The 19716-nt window shown below is 44.5% G+C and overlaps 1 protein-coding gene across 1 annotated transcript in view; it reads right to left on the bottom strand.

Moving 5' to 3' along the window:
* Window positions 1–19716, bottom strand: part of LOC115283831 (amine oxidase [flavin-containing] A) — a 74365-nt gene that overhangs the window by 19162 nt on the left and 35487 nt on the right. The window contains exons 5-6 of the mRNA XM_029930254.1: window positions 4893–4997; window positions 4174–4265 (exon numbers count right to left, since the gene is read on the bottom strand). Coding sequence (XP_029786114.1) covers window positions 4174–4265; window positions 4893–4997 — 197 coding nt within the window. The remainder of the gene's footprint in view (window positions 1–4173; window positions 4266–4892; window positions 4998–19716) is intronic.

Below are 19716 nucleotides of genomic sequence, written 5' to 3'. Positions count from 1 at the left end.
AAGGCAGGAATCTTGAATGGGGCCACGTATCTTGCACCATCAGCCTCTCAACGAGTTCTCCGACCTCTTAATTACATCACTTTGTCATGATGTTCTTAGAGTCCAGGCGTACTGTCATATCACTGCAAAAACATGTCAATCTCCCCATCTCAGGGCCTTCAAGAACTGTTTCCTGCTCTCTCTGCCTGGACAATGGCATTTCCCATTCACCCTTCATATCTCCCACCATTCACAATGGCTCACTCCTGGAAGATACCATCCATCACGCCATTCATTGTTCCAGTCTCCCCCATCCACAGTGGCTCGTTTCTAGAAGATACCATCCCACCAAACCATCCACCCTTACTGTCTCCACCCACAATCTGTGCTTCACTCTTGGAAATACCACAACTACATCATCCACATCATCCACCTTTCCCCATCTATCCCCATCAGTGTGGCTCGCACCTGGAAGATACCATCCCCCAAAACCATCCAAACCTCCATCTCCTCCCACACACTGTAGCTCATTTCTGGAAGATACCATCTCTTTACACCATCCACCTTTCCTACTTCCCACCATCCAATGGGGCTGATTGATGGAAGATATCATCCCGTCACACATTCCACTCTTTCTGTTACCCTCAACAACTGGGTCATTCATAAAAAACACCACCCACTTTCTGTCCCCCCTCATCCATTTATGGTTTATTCCCGGAACATACTATCCCCCCCCCACACACACACCTTCCATCCGTCCTGTCTCCAGCCAGTCACTGTAAGTCACTCCTAGATGATACCATCTCCTCACACCATCCTCTCTTTCTGCTTCCTCAATGTGCTGTGGCTCATTCCTAGAGGATACAATTGCCCCACACCATCTACCCCTCCTGCCTACCTCCATGGATTAGGGGTCATTCTCGGAAGATACCATCCGACCAATCATCAATCCTTACTGTCTTCCCTCCTATAATGTAGCTCAATCCTTAAAAATACCATCTCCCTATACCATCCACTCTTCTCCATTCCTCCATCTACTATAGTTCATTCCTGGAAGATACCATCACCCCCCACCCCACACACACACCTGCCATTAATCCTCCTGTCTCCCCCAACCCATGTGAATCATTCCTGGAAGATATCATCTCCCTCATCATTCAACCAGTCTTTCCAGGAAGTCATCTCACAGCCACATCACCTTCCCCCTCCCGCCTTCCCAACCCTCAGCACCCCTAATCACTGTGATTCTATCCTGAAAGATACACTTCCCCAGCAGCCACTCACCATTTCTATCTCCCCTAAGCACTGTGGCTCAATACTGGAAGATACCATCTCCTCACTGTATCTACTCCTATGTTTCCCCATCAGTTGGTGCATTCTTGAAAGATAGCATGCCCCCCACACCATCCATCCTGTCTCACCCATCCGCGGTAGCTCATTCCTAGAAGATACCATTCTTTCAAACCTTTCTTCCTTTCCTACCTCCATGGATAATGGCCCATTCACAGAAGATAGATACCATCCCACAAATCCATTCATTCTTATTTACTATCTCTTTTCACTTACCGTGGCTCAGTCCTGAAAAATATCATCTCCCCACACTGCCTGAACTTTCCCATCTCACCTCATCCACTGTCGCTCATTCCTGGAAGATACCATTCAGTCAACAACTCTTCCTATCTTTTCTCTTTCCATAGATCATTTCTGGAAAATACCCTCCCCAATGCGCGTGCGCAGACACACACACACACACACACACACACACACCATCCATCCATCCATCCATCCATCCATCCATCCATCCGTCCTGTTTCCCATCACCCTTGTGGCTCATTCCTAGATGATACCATCCCCTCTCTCTCCCCCTACTCACTATAGATCTGCCTGGAAGATAATGTGCTCCAACAACATCCACCCTTTCAGTCTCCCACAAACAGTCACTGTAACTCATTCCGCTATCCCATTTATCCTTCCCATCAGCCCCCACCCCAGTTACTCTGATTGCTTCCTGGAATATACCATCCCTCAGTGACCAGCCACCATTCCTGTCTCCCACCTCCTTCTCCCTATCCAATAGGCCCCATTCCTGGACCATAACATCATCAATCTCTCATGCTCTCCTTCATCCGCTACGGCTCATTCCTTGAATGTGCCATATTCCTGCACCTTCTATTCTCCCTGTTTCTGCCCACCCACTATGATTCACTCACAGAACATACCATCTTCCCACACCATCCATCTACCCTGTCTCCCCCATCCACAGTGGCTCATTCCTAGAAGATACAATCCCACCACACCATCCCACCTTCCTGCCTCCTACCATCCACTACGGTTTATTCCTGAATATACCAACGACCAACACCATCCATCCTTCCTCACTCTAGAACGTACCACCCCCCCCAAACCCCCACCTTTCCTGTCTCCCTCCATGGATTAAGCTTGCTCATGGAAGATACTATGCAACCAAACATCCATTCTTGTCTCCCCTATTCTACTGTGTCTCACCTCTGAAAGATACCATCCCCTCACACATCTCATTCTTACTCTTCCTCCCATCACTTGGGTCATTCCTGGAAGATACCATCCCCCTGTCACCATCCAGTCTGTCTACCAGCACACACTGTGGCTCATTCATGGATACCATCTGCACATACCACCCATCTTTCATTTCTCCCCGCTTCCACTGTGGCTCATTCTTTTATGATACCATTCCCCCATGCATCCATATGGTCTCCCCCATTCACTGTGGCACATCCATGCATCTATATGGTCTCCCCCATTCACTGTGGCACATCTGTTTTTGATACCATGTTCCCACATCATCCACACTTCCTGTCTATCCCCCAGTACTATGGCTCATTTCTGGAAAAGTCTTCCTTTCACACCATCAATCTTTCCTCTCTCTCTCCCTCAACCTCTACGTGGCATTCCTGGAAGATACCTTGTCCCCCACACCATCCACCCTTTCGTGTCTCCTCTCATCCACTGTGACTCATTTTTAGTTGATGTACTAAGTCCTTGGCTTATGTTTAAGGACTGCTGCATCCAGGAATCTCTCTCTTACTCTCAGGTCAAGTTCCCTGTTAGTCACTCTTGTAGCTTTACGAAATTATGTGTACAATGGGACTCTCTCCCGCTAGAAAAATATTAGCTGCATGAGTTTAGGAGTTTACCTCCATGTCTAACAAATCCCCCGCCTTTCCTCACTGATTGGTGTAGCGACTTCACATAGCAGCCCCAGAAAGTTGACTAACTGATCTATAAGTAACTCAACTAATTACACAGGTTCTCAATGAAAACATTATACAATTCCTATTTTTAACACAGACCAGCTTTCCTTCAGTGATGTATTTTTCTATACCTATGTGAAATTAACCTTAGTATCTTCCCAAATTGCTTCTATAGCCGACCACTATAGAATTTGGGTGCACAATTACTTATTTTATAGCAAATCACACAGCCCTTTCATTAAAAACAAACAAACAAACAGGGGTGCCCAGGTGGGATAGTCAGTTAAGTGTCTGACATCAGCTCGGGTCATAATCTCGCTGTTTATGGGTTCAAGCCCCGTATTGGGCTCTGTGCTGACAGCTCAGAGCCTGGAGCCTGCTTCGGATTCTGTGTCTCCCTCTCTCTCTGCTCCTCCCCTGCTCATGCTCTGTCTCTCTCTCTCTCAAAAACAAATAAACCCTAAAAAAATATTAAAAACAAAAAAAAATGAAAAAGAAAAAACAACAGTCTACTTCATTTGCCTCCTCTTTTTCTATCATTTTAGGTTCATTTTATGTTCACACCCACTTCAAAGCGTCTGATGGTCCCTAAGTTGCTACTGCCTAAAAGATGGTTAGGTTTCCTCTAAACTTATTCCTGCAGCTTATTACGAAAAACACCGTGGCGCAAGGTAGGACAGAAACAATCCAGAGAAAAGATTAAAAGTCCACGTTAAATAGCCAGGGATCAGGGCACCTGGGTGGCTCAGTCTGTGAAGCATCCGACTTCAGCTCAGGTCATGATCTCATGGTTCATGAGTTCAAGCCCTGTGTCGGGTTCTGTGCTGACAGCTCAGAGTCTGGAGCCTGCCTCTGATTCTGTGTGTCCCCCCTCTCTGCCCCTCCCCCACTCATGCTCTTTCTCTCTCTGTCTCAAAAATAAACAAACTATTTAAAAAACATTAAAAAAACGGTCAGGGATTACTTGGTCCAGCAGATTTTATCGATGAGCTCTTTCATGGTCATCTTGTCCCATTCCTCAGCATGTGGGGAATCCCACGGAGCATCGGCTGGAATCTGCAAGGAAGAAGGGTCCACATTCAGGAGTGCTGGTACTGCCCACGGTCTGCCAAGTGGCCTTGAGGAACACCTCTGCGAGCCAGCCAGCCTCTGGGTCCGTGTCGGAATGAGTGATTGGCATAGAATTCTCCTATAGGGAGTGGTGCGGTTGGGGCGGATAGGTCTTTGGATTCTTTGCTTTAATGCTGTTGTCAAAATAATAATAATGATGATAATAATAATAATGCAAAAAAGGGGGGAATTACATATAAGTGTATGTATAAATTAATAGGAAATTATGATGCTGTTGATCATCGTTATCATTAAGTCCCCAGTGCAAGTATGAGAGCCTGAGACAAGGTAAAAATACTCTGGGGAAACAAATCCCTCTTTCCTTATTATCTAAAGCGGCTTCACCCATGAGAAAGACAACTGGGAGCAGGATGCCGGCAGGAATATGTCACGTGACTTCTCCCGTGGCACAGAACCGGAAGCACAGAGGCATTCCAATCAGAGACGTGAGTTTGAATCCTGGTTCCCTTACCGTGTGGCATGGGGAATTCGGCATAACCCCCCGGCACTCATTAAACAGTTGCTATTGTTATTTTAGTAACAGGTCATAGGTAAGCCGAACACACACTTTACCTCCTTCCCCATGTCATCCAGTGTCCGCCACAGATTGTTGTAATCCAGATATGCGACCGGATTCCACACCGGAGGAAAGGCGCCCCGAAATGGGTAAGTTTTCCCCTATAAGACAAAAGCAAAAGATAATACCTTAAGTCAGGATGGCATTCTAAAAACTTTTTCTAATGTTTTATTTATTTTGGAGACAGGGAGAGATAGAGCATGAGCATGGTAGGGGCAGAGAGAGAGGGAGAGTCAGAATCCAAAGCAGGCTCCAGGCTCTGACCTGTCACCACCGAGCCTGACGCAGGGCTTGAACCCACAAACATGGGATCATGACCTGAGCTAAAGTCAGAGGCTTAACTGACTGAGCCACCCAGGAGCCCCAGGATGGCATTCTAAATAACAAAACCAAGCCAACCCGAGAGCCATTTTCAAACTGACGGTATCCTTTACTGTTGTAGAAGTGTCACCTCCGATGGAAAGTAAATAACATATTGCCTACACAGGCCCCAAATTTCAACCAGATTAGCTGAATTCCCCTCATGTTGTGCTATTGGTTTCTAATCTACAGGGCATCATACCTGTCAACTTATTTCTGCTTATATAGAGAAAATTAAGAAAGGTGGTGCATCCTGGGGGCGCCTGGGTGGCTCAGTCGGTTGGGCATCCAACTTTGGCTGGGGTCGTGATCTCATAGCTTATGAGCTGGAGCCCCGTGCTGTGCTGACAGCTCAGAGCCTGGAGCCTGCTTCGGGTTCTGTGTCTCCTTCCCTCTCTGGCCATCCCCGCTCATGCTCACTCGTTTCTCGCTCTCTCTCTCTCTCTCTCTCTCTCTCTCAGAAATAAACGTTAAGAGAAAAAGAAACAAAGGTAGTTCATCCTAATGTCTAATGCAGATGCCACACCTTCTGAGTTTCTATCTAATCTCTTTGGAACCATGTTCCCAGTCAGATGAGAACAGGACGATGACACAGAAGACTGTCCTTGGACCACACAGAGGATGGGAACCACAAAGTAGAATATCTGAGACTGTGCTTTAGGAAGTTCACACAGGTGCAATAGAGACTGGCTAGGCCAGCGACCATGCCTGCAGTCAAGAGTCAAAATGTGAGAACCAGGGAACAATGGGCATTTGACATTTCTTGGTCACCCAGCATCCACACGTCTTTCCAAGTATTATCCTGGTCTCTTTTTGGGGAGACCTCCATGGACAGATACGTAGGGAGGATGGATCATCTCCCAGCATAGCAGGCGGTGGGCCAGACCCTCTCTCTGCCCACTCTGGCTCTTGGTGCAGCCAGGCTGAGCTCGGCCAATCCCACACTCTCTGACCCTGGAATGAGTTACTCAACAACAGAAGAAAGCTGGCTATGGGTTCTTCTTTCCCGTAGCTGTGTGCTATACAGATGCTTCCTGCTCTAAACACTACATCTCTGCTTCCTGCCTCTGACTTGCTAGGGCTCCCCTGACCTATTCCCAAGTGTGGCCCTCCGGCCTCCCGTTGATTCTGTGGGCCCTCTGACATCCTTTCACTAATTCCCCTCTTATTGGCCTGAGTTGCTCTCTACTGCTTGGTAGCAAGCTAATGATAAGCCGCCATTTACTTCATCTCAATCGCGTGACAAGCCCTGTGATGTGCAAACACAAGCGTGAGGCAAGAATGAGACCCTGGGAAAAAGGGACCAGGTCTGGGTTTTTGCTAAGGTCTCATTTCCTGATTTAGTTCCTTTAAAAATAAAACATCCAGAAGAGCAAAATGTCGTCTACTAATAGAATTTCGTATGAGATTTTTATTTTTCTTATCAAATAAAAACACACTCGATATTTGCAGAAAGCCTATTATGTGCACCATACAATATTAAGAACTGTGTTGGATTTAAAGTTTTTTAACATATTTATTTATTTTGAGAGAAACGGACACTGCAAATGAGGGAGGGACAGAGGGAGAGGGAGACAGAGAATCCCAAGCAGGCTATGCACTCCGAGTGCAGAGCTTGATGCAGGGCTTGAACTCACGAAACATTGGGATTATGACCTGAGCTGAAACCAAGAGTCAGACGTTTAACCAACTGAGCCCCCAAGACGCCCCATAACTGTGTTGGATTTCAAAAGGTGGGGTAACTAAAGCAAAACTCTTGACCATTGGGGAAGGGACACAAGACCTAATAGCATTTGCATTCATGTGCGCATGTGCGCACACACACACACACACACACACGCACGCACACACTTCAACTGAGTAACAATACAGAGCAGCCATTAAGTGACAACTAATTTTGCCTGAGACAGTAGCAAATTCAAATAACCTTGGCAGAATATGTGATCTGACTTCTTATCTGAAAAATGCGATGTTGTTATGCGGCAATACGACTTTCGAGACTCCAAACCTTTATCATCACCACCACCATTATTACTAACATTTATTGAGATCTCTCCCCATGCCAGGTCCTGGCTAAGCTCTTCTTATGCATTATCTCACCCCAACCCCTCATGGAGGCAAGCGCTGTTAATATTTCGATTTTAATTTTTAAAAAGTTTTTTGGGGGGTGCCTAATCTCATGGTTCATGGGTTCGAGCCCTGCATCGAGCTCTATACTGACAGCTAGCTCAGAGCCTGGAGCCTGCTTCAGATTCTGTGTCTCCCTCTCTCTCTGACCCTCCCCTGTTCATGCTGTCTCTCTCTCACTCTAAAATAAATAAAAACAGTAAAAAATTTTCTTTAAAGTTTTTTTTGGTTAACATTTATTTATTATTGAGAAACAGAGAGACAAAGCATGAGCATGGGAGGGGCAGAGAAAGGGAGACACAAAATCCAAAGCAGGCTCCAGGCTCTGAGCTGTCTGCACAGAGCTCGATGTGGGGCTCTAAACCACGACCTGTGACATAATGACCTGAGCCGAAGTTGGACGCTCAACCGATGGAGCCACCCAGGCGCTCCCCTTCCATTTTATAAATGAGGAAACTAAAGGTCAGGGACATCAGCTAGAAAATGATAAAGTGGAAATTTGTTTCCAAAGACTTTTTGCTCATAAACATTAACCTTTTTGGCCTCCTATATGGTTGACAGAATGTGGAGACAGGCTTGTTTTAGGGACATCTTAACCTTCCCAAGTAAATGAAAGAGAACTTGGGAAATGTAAAAAGCTTAGAAATCTTCCACACACATCTTTTGTGTTCCTGAGGAGTACAGATGGAGACCAAGAAGCTCGGGGGGGATTAGCTGGCCATTGAGGGAAGAGAGTCAACCCTGAAAAATGCTGCAGCATGTCTGGAAGAAAATGGGCAGGCGTTTTACTCAGAATGTGAAACCAGCTACAGAGAGCAGTCACACTGGGCCTAACAGGTCATGGGCAGCCTTCAAAACAGCTGGTTCTCATTACGATTCTTCCCGTAACTGAAATCAGGAAAACTCTACATTTTTCTCAGTAAAATGTACTTATACTCAAGTAAGAGTCTCATTCAAAACTGATCTCTCCTTTGAAAAAATGATTTTTTAAATAAAAACAAACATGCTCAATCATCTGGGGACATTAAGATAAGTGTCATAAAGATAGTTCAGCGGGGGCATCTGGGTGGCGCAGTCAGCTAAGTATCTGACTCTTGATCTCAGCTCAGGCCATGATCTTATGGTTCGTGAGTTCAAGCCCCACATCAGGCTCTGTGCTGATGGCATTGAGCCTGCTTGGGATGCTGTTTCTCCTTCTCTCTGCCCTTCCTCTACTTGTGCTCTATCTCTCTCTCAAAATAAATAAAGTTAAAAAAAAATAAAGAATTCAAGAAGACAAGACAGAAGAGTCCAGCCTGGAAATCTTTTTAGAAATGGGAACCATGCAATATTCTAAAAGAAGACCATCAAGGCCCACCATGACATTAATTAATTTTTATCCTGTTGACAGAGGTACTAAGTGATAAAGGGATTTTTCATAAATTAGCTTTGTTCTTAGTATCTGGCTTCTCTGCTCTTTTTTAATTTTTTTAATGTTTATTTATTTTGAGAGGTGGGGGAGAGAGAGAGTCAGAACATGAGCAGGGGAGGGGCAGAGAGAGAGAGAGGGAGACACAGAATCCGAAGCAGGCTCCAGGCTGTCAGCACAGAGCCTGAAGAAGGGCTCGAACCCATGAACTATGAGGTCATGACCCAAGCTGACGATGGACACTCAACCAACTGAGCCATCCAGACACGCTCTCTGCTCTTATTCAACAGGAAACCATAATCCGCTCAAGAAATGCATATATATGGAAACAGGCACCTACATGTGACCTCTACCTTTCTCAAAAGCCCCTAGAAGGTTATTGCCTCCATGGCCTGCTTCTAGACTTGAGACAACGTTCTGCATGTGTGAATCTCTAAAGTAGCGTGCGGCCTGGAGCTGCCTCTTGATGGAATGAAAATGGCCCGCAAACCAGACTTTCTCACTCTCTTAAATGTGATTGTACGTTTTTCTCACAAAGATGTCAGCCCTTCTGCCATACTTCCAAATGGCTACTGCCTCTTAAAAGGAAAAAAAATCTCGAGTAAAGGTCAAGTTCATTTTGTGCCTATACTGTGAAACCTTCCCACCCTTCCAGAATGGCCTTTAATCTCTACAGCACAGTGTCTTTGACACAGCAGAAATGGTTGAGGTTGAGAAGAACACAATGTCCCTGGAACCATGCCCCAAATATTTAAGTCCCTGTGAGAAACCACATCCTTAATCTACATCCTTGATGTTTGTAATAACAAGAGACTATGGCTCTGAGATGGCAGTTTACGGCTCCCACGCCATTCTTTATTGTTGGTCGTTGAAGATAAAGCAAGTTTAGCGTAAGCAAATAAGATTTACTGACCGGAAGCCTTGTTGGGAAAGTTTCATCTCTGTGGACCTTTATGATTTTAGTTAAACAAAAGGAAGTCGGTGTTATTAAAGAGTATCACAGGCCACCGAGGAAGGCTGCCAAATATTTTTTTAATCATCTTGAAAATAAACATATGTTCTAGGATGCTGTAGGAACAAGTCTGCCCAACCCATATGACTTCCTTGGCACCCTTCCAGGCCCACTGTTTTTGCAGCAAGCCTATAAGAGAACGCTTTTGGTCTGCTTTCTACAGCACATAGTAATGCTTCAAATAAAATCAAGAATGCGCCAGGGGGGCTCAGTCGGTTAAGCGTCTGACTCTTGGTTTTGGCTCGGGTCACAGTCTCACACACAGTTTGTAGGTTCGAGCCCCACATTGGGCTCTGTGCTGACATTATAGCCTGCTTGGGATTCTATCTCTCTGGTCTCTTTGCTTCTCCCTGAGCACACTCTGTCTCTCTCAAAATAAATAAATAAACTTAAACAAACCAGCAAAAAAAGAATTCAACGAGGAGGTTGGAGCGTGCGACTCTTGATCTTGGTGTTGTGAGTTTGAGCCTCACATTGGGTGTTGAGTCACTTAAAAATAAAATAAAATATTAAAAAAAAAGAAAGAAAGAAAAATCCTCTAAAGAAAGAAAAATCCTCTAAAAAGAAACCCATTAAATAGGATGGCTTTATTGTGTTGTATTAGTAGGCTCTTGGGTAAGTAAAGCCAAGTGACAGAGCACTTAAAAACTTTGTTTTCCTCTTCCCCAAAGGCCATGAACTCAGGAGAAACTGGCAGTTAGAAAGAAAGATGAAAAGGTTACACTGTGAGGATGAGGGGTCTCTTTTTCTGGAATGGCTTTATTAGGACATAATTCACAGACTCAATCATCCACCCACTGCAGGTGGACAACTCAATGGATTCCGGCAGATTCAGCAAGTTGTACCTCCATCACTGCATCTGATTTGAGAACATGTTTGTCACCCTAGGAAGAAACCCTTAGTCATCAACAGTCACTCTGCATTCTCCCCCGACCCCATTCTGAAGAACAGCTGAACTATTTTGCACAGCCCTGGCACCTGTTTACATCCCCACCCGTAACGTACGAGTGCCGACAGCTCCATTTCCCCACCAACACTGGGCATTGTCCTTCTGATTCGAGCCATCCTCGTGGGTGCAAAGTGTATCTCAATCTAGATTTGACTTGCATTTCCCGAATGGCTGATAACAGCCAAAGTCAAAGCAGGTTTGGTGAGTGGATGGTCATGGTGTTCAGCCCATATTTCATCTCCATCCTTGCTGCTGTGGCCACTTTGTTACGTGGGCCCGCTCCGCTGAACAAGTGACAATGGAAAGAGAGGGCTTTGTAATGTGTTGACTTGTCCAAGCTGAACTGGATGGTCCAGAATTTTCTTTCCTATATATTTCTGCTAAAGGTAGGTCACAGTTGAGGGACATAGCTAGATGGTGGTGGATCACATAGACAGGAGGGGGACAATAAATATTCCAGGTGTACTGTCCTAACCAGTGTGCCACATTCCAAACCAAACCAAAGCCAACTGGGCAAGGAAGTCGAGTTGATTCTACGCTTATTAGATCGGCTTCCCTGGGTGGAGAGTAGGGCAGAGAAGGACGGAGAACAGGATCCAAAGGAACAGGTTAGAAGACAACAAAGACACTACTATCTTTAATGACACAAGGAAGAAAACTAACAAATCACTTCTGTTTGCTCTGAATCCAACACACTGGCTGTCCAGACTCTCAGTTCTCTGGTATAGGATTATTAATGGCCAGGCTGTAAGAAGACAGGTTCCCCCCTTGATATGTTCTTATCATACCATAGGTCAAAATGCAGCAGGAGCTTTTTACAACATGACCTCCGAGTTCTTTTTTTTCCTTAAGTTTATTTATCTTGAGAGACAGAGAGAGAGTGAGCACGCGTGTGCATGTGCATACAAGTGAAGGAGGGGCAGAGAGGGACGGAGAGATAGAATCCCAAGCAGGCTCTGCACTGTCAGCATGGACCCTGGACACAGGGTTCGAACTGATGAACCATGAGATCATGACCTGAGCTGAAATCAAGAGCCCGACAATTAAATACCTGAGCTACCCAGGCACCCCATAAACCATTTCTTTTTAATCATTCTTTTCATTAATCTTTATTTAAAAATGGGGCACCTGGGTGGTTCAGTCAGTTAAGTGTCTGACTTCGGCTCAGGTTATGATCTCACAGTTTGTGGGTTCCAGCCCCGTGTTAGGCTCTGTGCAGACAGCTCAGAGCCTGGAGCCTGCCTCGGATTCTGTGTCTCCCTCTCACTTTCTGCCCCTCCATAATTCATGCTCTGTCTCTCTGAAAAGTAAACTTAAAAAAAAAAAACCTTTATTTAAAAATACTAAAGGAGATGGTACTTTCTGTTCTGGTTGCCCATTTCCTTCATTAATATTTCTCTTATACTTTTTTCATAAAAAAGCATTTATTTACTTGACTATTATTATGCCTGGATTTCATGTCTGATTTCTCCTGGTTTTCACTGCTCCTAGTTAAAATCTTGTGATCATCATAAGTGAGATGTATCACAGGCTAAAAACTGTGGGCAGCTTTAGGGATTGGGGGGGGGGGGCGCTAAATGGGTAAGGGGTATTAAGCAATCTACTCTTGAAAGGATTGTTGCACTATATGCTAACTAACATGGGTGTAAATTTTTTTAAAAATAAAGTAAAAATTGGGGTAGCTTTATTTAAAAAAATTTTTTTTAAATTTATTTTTGAAAGACAAAGAGAGACTGTGAGCACGGAAGAGTCAGAGAGAGAGGGAGACACAGAATCCGGAGCAGGCTCCAGGCTCTGAGCTAGCTGTCATCACAGAGCCCAACGCGGGGCTCGAACCCATGAACCGTGAGATCATGACCTAAGCTGAAGCTGGACGCTTAACCAACTGAGCCACCCAGGCGCCCCTGGGGAGCTTTTGAATTTAGCAAGATCACTATGTCTTTGAAGCTATTCAGAGGCCCACGTTATGTATATATTAGATGTGTAACATATATGTGGGTATATTTGTGTGTGTGTGTACATGTATAATGTGTTTAATCCCACCTAGTGCCTGGCAGCTAGAGTTCATGACTCCATGATCTTGGTCTAGACCCCACATCCCTCCCCTCTGTGCCTCTGTCTCCATGTCAAGAAAACTGAATCTGCAGTGCCACTGAGCTGGACCCTCCCTCAGGAGCCTAATAGGACGTGCTTTCTAGAAGGGGAGGTTGTCGGCATGAGTAAACACTGATGTGAGAGAAACGTGGTCCTAAAGATTCCACGTAGCTGCCTAAGTCGGAAACCACTACGGCATTTTGTTCGCTGCTCGTGGCCCCTCGCCATTTTCTACACTGCATTTTACACTGACTTATGCAAGAACTTCCCAATGAGTTTCAACACACCTTAGAAAGACTGTGCCTCACACATGTTTATATCTCCCACACTCCCTTGTACATTCCAAGGTTCTGAGAAAGGCTCCTTAAAGGGAGGAGTAAAAGGGAAATACAATTATTTGCATGTATAGCCCATCTCTTATCACATCTAGCTCTCCCAGGCTCCAGAAAGGGTCTAGCCTCTTTCTATGGAAATGGTTCCCTCCTTCCCCTCCTAAGACAAGATCTTCTTCTTTTCTGTTTTTAGAAGATTTTATTTGAAAGTAATCTCTACACCCAACGTGGGGCTTGAACTCACAACCTTGAGATCAAGAGTTGCTTGCTCCACCAACTGAACCATCTGGGGGCCCCCCTTTCTGGAGACAAGATCTTCTAATGAATGCCAATTTAGCACTGATTTTTCATGATCAATGCCGTATACATAACTTTTCTAAACTAGCCATAACCAGGGACACCTAGGTGGCTCAGTTGCTTAAGGGTCCAACTTCAGCTCAGGTCATGACCTCACAGTTCATGAGTTTGAGCCCCGCATAGGGCTGTGTGCTGACAGCTCAGAGCCTGAAGCCTGCTTCGGATTCTGTGTCTCCCTCTCTCTCTGCCCTTCCCTGCTCGTGCTCTGTCTCTCTGTCTCTCAAAAATGAATAAAAATGTTTAAAAAAATTTTTTAAATAGCAATAACGAATATTACCATCAAATTTACTAGAACTCCCTATGTGTAAGGTGTTGAAGGGAAAAGAAAAGATAGAAATCTCTAAAAGCATTTGCTATGTGAGCATTTCTCACACTCTTTTTGGGTGCTATATGAAAACGGGTTCCATGGTCATGGACCTGGGAAACTCTGGCGTAGAGTTAAACAGCTTTTCTATGTTGAATTTTTATTTTCTGCCAGTCCTTATAGGACCCCTAACTTGTTAACAGACACCTCAGCACTCAAAGATAGGGAAAGAACGCGGAGCATTTCCAAAATGTATCTGACCAAGAAATCTCCTCTTTTGCAAAGCACTTTTGGCATGCTTTCTTCCTATTCTGGCTGGGGCCTGAGGGAACATGGGCTAGAAAAAAGAGCTCTGAAAACCAGAGAATTTATTTTCCAAATGATACTAAAAGGAATATATTCTCACGTATGTGTTTCCAGAACAAGAGCGTGTGGCATCCCACAACCCTGAGTCGAATAGGAGAAATAAAATGAAATCACTTGGTCTAGCTAAAATTGCAAGTGCTCTGTTGTTGAGTCTAGAGGCTGGGACTCGGCCCCGTGGAACAGGACAGTACAAAGAGAAAGTACGTCAGAGCAGGTGGAGAATGTCAAGGGCAAAGCAGAGCTTCTTGCCAGATGGGAGGTTAACTGAGTACATTCATCTTGTGTATCCCAGTGACTGGGCAGACGCAGCCCTGCTACTGTAGGGCATGGGGTTACTGTAGTGATGTCTCTTATTATCAAAATGGTGGAAATGTGCGAGGGAGAGGGGATCAGAAGCCATTAAATGCTTAGCCAATCTCCCCCACATCTGAACATCAGAGGAGGATTTTTTTTAAATATCTACAAATCGCGAGCGCCTGGGTGACTCAGTCGGTTGAGTGTCTGACTTCGGCTCAGGTCATGAGGTCACAGTTTGTGAGTTTGAGCCCCAAATCCAGCTTGCTGCTGACAGCGCGGAGCCTGCTTCCGATTCGGTGTCTCCTTCTCTCTTTGCCCGTCCCCCACTCACACTCTCTCAAAAATAAGTAAACATTATTTATTTTATTTGTATTTTTTTAGAAGTGAGGCAAGATTTCATTTACGGCCAGGCCACACCCAATCTCCCTGGTGTTAAGGAGCAGAGAATGGCCCCAAACAAAGGTAGCAGTGAGCTTATATTGACTTTTGCAAGGCATCAAACATCATCATTTAGTTAACCAATTAAAGTTTACAGCATTTCAGGACACCCAGTCACATCTTTACAAACAGACAGTAGTTCTGGTGGGACCCTATCAGTTTAAAAAGTTTAAAAAAAATAACACATAAACAAAAATCTACAAACTGGGAAAAGTCACAGACACTCAGGATTTGGTTGGCCCAAATAAATATATAGATTAGCAACTGTGCCCACATGTGTCCCAGGGTCAACTTTTGTGACAGCTTGCTGGGTAGCAAGTGTGAGCTGATGGTGATTTCTTCCAATCGTCTGTGAAGCCTGAGGGTTTTTGCAGAGACATTCACCTACTGGATATGGCTGTGGAAACTAGGTCATCAAGTACTTAGGCAAGCACAGAAAATTAAATCTCAGCCTGAGGTTCCCTGTATCACTGGAGTCTGACAAATTACTTGAGCAAAGTAGGAAAGAAAGGAAATGGACTAGTAGTTCAGGCATCAATCTCTCTGTTTGAAAAAACTGACATGTGAAAAGTCCTTTAAATGGAAAGGACTCAGCTCCACAGCTTTTGGGATCATAGTGTTTATTACATTTAACAATAATCAACACTGGGGGCGCCTGGGTGGCTCCCTCCGCTAAGCATCCAGCTGAGCTCTTGATTTCGGGTCAGGTCATCATCTCAAGGGCTCTGCACTGGGCATGGAGGTTGATTAGGATTCTCTCTCTCTCTGCCTCTCCCTCCTCATGCTCCCCGCCCCCAAAAAATCCAAACAATAATTAACGTTCACATTTTGTGTGATTCCACCTAGAATATTCTTCTTCTGGGTACATTAAACCCAAGCAAAAAGAAAGCAATAAAATGAAGTGTGACGAAAACTGTACTGGACTGCTCCAATAGAAGATATCCATGTTATTATGATTATTTGTTTCTTCAGTGTCAAGTTCTGTGTTCACTAAGGTTAGTTATCAAGTAGGCTTCTGCCTGCCTCTGTTTCTCTCTCACTCACTTCTGTAGGACCTTGAAAGAAATACTTGTATTCTTACAACTTTCTCCTATCTCTTAAGAAAACTGTCTTTTATTAAAACTCTTATTAAAACTTTCTGAAAACCAGTTTTCAAAAGGTATTCATTCAATGGCCTTGACACAGAAGCAAAAAAGCTTAGGGCGCCTGGGTGGCTCAGTCGATTAAGCGTCCAACCTTGGCTCAGGTCATGATCTCACGGTTTGTGTATTTGAGCCCCACATCAGGCTCTGTGCTGACGGCTCAGAGCCTAGAGCCTGCTTCGGATTCTGTGTCTCCGTCTCTCTCTGCCTTTCCCCAGCTCACACTCTGTTTCTCAAAAATGAATAAACATTTAAAAATTTAAATAAATAAATAAGCATTAAAATAGAGGTCTATATGACAACATCAATCCTATTAACTGGCAGGACAGGGCAATGACAACTGAGTTTCTGGCTGGGTCACAGTGTTCATGGGATATCGGCTTCCCTTCTACTGGAAGCACCCAGAATGGAGCAGGTATGGGAGTTACAGGATTTTCAACAGTGTTTCAGGTTTCAACTGTTAGAGAAGCTACTCTACAAAAGTGTGAAACTTCAGGACAGATGATTAAGTCTTCTGGTTGGGTCAGGGGGCTCGTGCTCTGAGCTAAGGCAGGGACTATAGCGGGGGAAATAGGGAAGAGGGAGAAGGCCAGAGTGGGGAGGAGAAAGGAGATGTTTTCTGACCTCCCACTGGCAACCATATTCTAACCTGAAAGCTCAGAACCTCCAAGAGTTGAGTTACCCAGGAGACAAGAGCAATTTCTCTCGAGGAAGCTACTTATGTGATGTTTCATCCGACGCACAGATTCTTTTTTTTTTTAAGTTTTTATTTATTTTTATTTTTGAGAGAGAAAGAGACAGTATGAACAGGGGAGGGTCAGAGAGAGAGGGAGAACAGAATCCGAAGATAGGCCCCAGGCTCTGAGCTGTCAGCACAGAGCCCAATGCAGGGCTCAAACCCACAAAGCGTGAGATCATGACCTGAGCCGAAGTCGGACGTTTCACTGACTGAGCCACCCAGGCGCCCGCCCTTTTTTTAAAAATTTTTAATGTTTATTATTTGAGACAGAGAAAGAGTGTGAGCAGGAGAGGGTCAGAGAGAGAGGGAGGCACAGAATCTGAGGCAGACTCTAGGCTCTGAGCTGTCAGCACAGAGCCTAACATAGGCCTCGAACCCACAGACCGTGAGATCATGACCTGAGTAGAATGCGACGCTTAACTGACTGAGCTGCTCAGGCGCCCCTCCACTCCCAATGTTCTTTTCGGCATTGACCGCAATGTCCAGGCCTCACTTGAGGGGGTGACTGCCAAGTTCCACAGCCTTAGAGAAATAGTTTGTGTGTGATCCAATCCCCTTTCGGTGCTGCCACTGAAGGCCAGCTCACTGAGTCACAGTGGGTGACCAGGGGCTACTTCTCAATGAACGCCTGGAAAATGACTGCTGTAATGAATCGCTTTCTATTAAAAATGAATAAGAAAAAGACGAAAAGGGCTCGGTATGGCTGATGGGTCCACAAACATGTGAATTTACCTGATGTTACTGAACTGTACATCTAATGGTTAAGAAGATAAGTTTTCATGTTATATGTATTTTTCCATGATTTTTTCAAACAAGAAAAAATAATTTAAAAAAAAGAAAAAGAAAAAATATAGAGGGGGCAGGGGGGAAAGTAAGGAAAAAAGGGAAAAACATGGAAAGGACAAAAATTGAATCATTAACCCATTAACCTGACTTTGCTATGTTTTGGGCTGTCGCTTCAACCGAGTAGCTTTGCTCTCTACAAAACTAAATCTGAGATTTACCACTGAAAGTTTATAGGAAACAGGGGCCTTTGAGAGAAAATGGCTAATGCTGACCTAGCTTTCTGAACACTGCAAGGCTTGAAGAGTGATTTCTGTCATTATGCTTTCCTGTAAACAAATGAAATAAATGAAGTATTTTTAACATGGAGGGGGGAGGGCGCCTGGGTGGCTCAGTTGGTTAAGCGTCTGGCTTCAGGTCGGGTCATGATCTCACAGTCCATGGGTTTGAGCCCCGCATCAGGCTCTGTGCTGACCGCTCAGAGCCTGGAGACTGTTTCGGATTCTATGTCTCCCTCTTTCTCTCTGTCCCTCCCCCACTCATTCTCTGTCTCTCTCTCTCAAAATAAAATAAAGACATAAAAAAATTAAAATAAATAAAATGGGGGTGCCTGAGTCAGTCAAGTATCTGACTTCGGCTCAGGTCATGATCTCATGGTTCATGGATTCAAGCCCCATGGGGGTGGGGGTCTGTGCTGACAGCTCAGAGCCTGGAGCCTGCTTCAGATTCTATGTCTTCCTCTCTGCTCCTCCCCTGTTCATGCTCTGTCTCTCTCTCAAAAATAAACAAACATTAAAAAAATTTTTTAATAAAAAATAAAATGAAAAAAAATTTAAAAGATTTACAAGTTGACTTTGTACCAGTGGAATAAGAAACTTTGTGATGTAACCCCCCAGAACCCTGAGCTCAAAAGCCCAAAAGCCTTACTTTGGTGCCTAAACTTTCGGAGCCTCAGTTTTTCCATCTGTGACATGGGGGGAAATGCTTATTATACCATAGGATCATGAGGCAACTCAGTTGAGATGACATGGGTGCAATATCAATGCAAGGTGTGAGGAGGGCGGGATTCAGGGGATTAAAAGAAAGGAGACAAGGACCCAACACGAAATATCCCTACAAGAGCCTACTGTCCTTGGCTTCTTGCCTTTCCTACTGAGCGGCACTGAAAGTGAAAGTGTAATTTTCTTTGAACAGAAAAATACGCCCTGTGACTTGGTATGGAAAACAGTGTTAAAAGCAGCTTAAAAATATAGGTCCCTGACCCAAAAGAAACACCCTATTATAAGCAATGGGTCAGAACACAGTAATTTCTGGCAAGCATTAAGACAAACTAACAAAAGTAAATAAATAAGCCCCCTGCTTTCAACACAGCCTACTGGCTCAAACAAAGTTCACCTCTAAGCAACAGCAACAAAAACTTTACTTAGTATTCTAGAACACACATATTCTGGGAAACATTTGATTTCAGTTATTGACCTAGAAACCTTCAAGTAAATGGCTGTGGGAAGAAGAACCAGTACTAGGAAAACTTGCTTGGTGAGCTGTTACTATCAGGAAAGCCTAGGCTGTTTTAAATAAATATCACACCGTTCTCTAAAAAGAAATGTGTGGGAAGAAAATTCTATAATCTCACTTTTGTAACTTTATTTATTGAGAGAAAAACAAGAGAATGAGCAGGGAAGTGGCACAGAGAGGGAGAGAGAGAATCCCAAGAAATCCCTACACTGGCAGCACAGAGCCTGATGTGGGGCTCGAACCCATGAACCATGAGGTCATAAGCTAAGCTGAAACCAAGAGTCAGACCCTCAACTGACTGAGCCACCTAGGCGCCCCTATAGTCTTGACTTTTATTTAGGGTGTCAAAATAGGGAGAAAGTGGGAATGCATAAATATGTCAACTTCTCCTTCAAAGCACCACCTGCAAAACACAGTGTTCTCCCTCTCTCCACTCTACCTGCATTATTAAGATCTGGAAGAACCCATTAAAAAAGGAAGAAAAAAAAGGGAAATCAAGCATTTTTCCCTTCCTTTCCAAGACGCGGCACTGTAAAAGTTAACAAAAAGCCTCCACAACTCAATGAAACTTACTCATCAAATAACCGTAATGATCGT

Source organism: Suricata suricatta, chromosome X (assembly GCF_006229205.1).
Source record: "Suricata suricatta isolate VVHF042 chromosome X, meerkat_22Aug2017_6uvM2_HiC, whole genome shotgun sequence".
NCBI classification, from domain to species: domain Eukaryota; kingdom Metazoa; phylum Chordata; class Mammalia; order Carnivora; family Herpestidae; genus Suricata; species Suricata suricatta.
The sequence above is the reverse complement of the archived record's forward strand: the minus strand, read 5'-3'. Positions and strand labels throughout refer to the sequence as shown.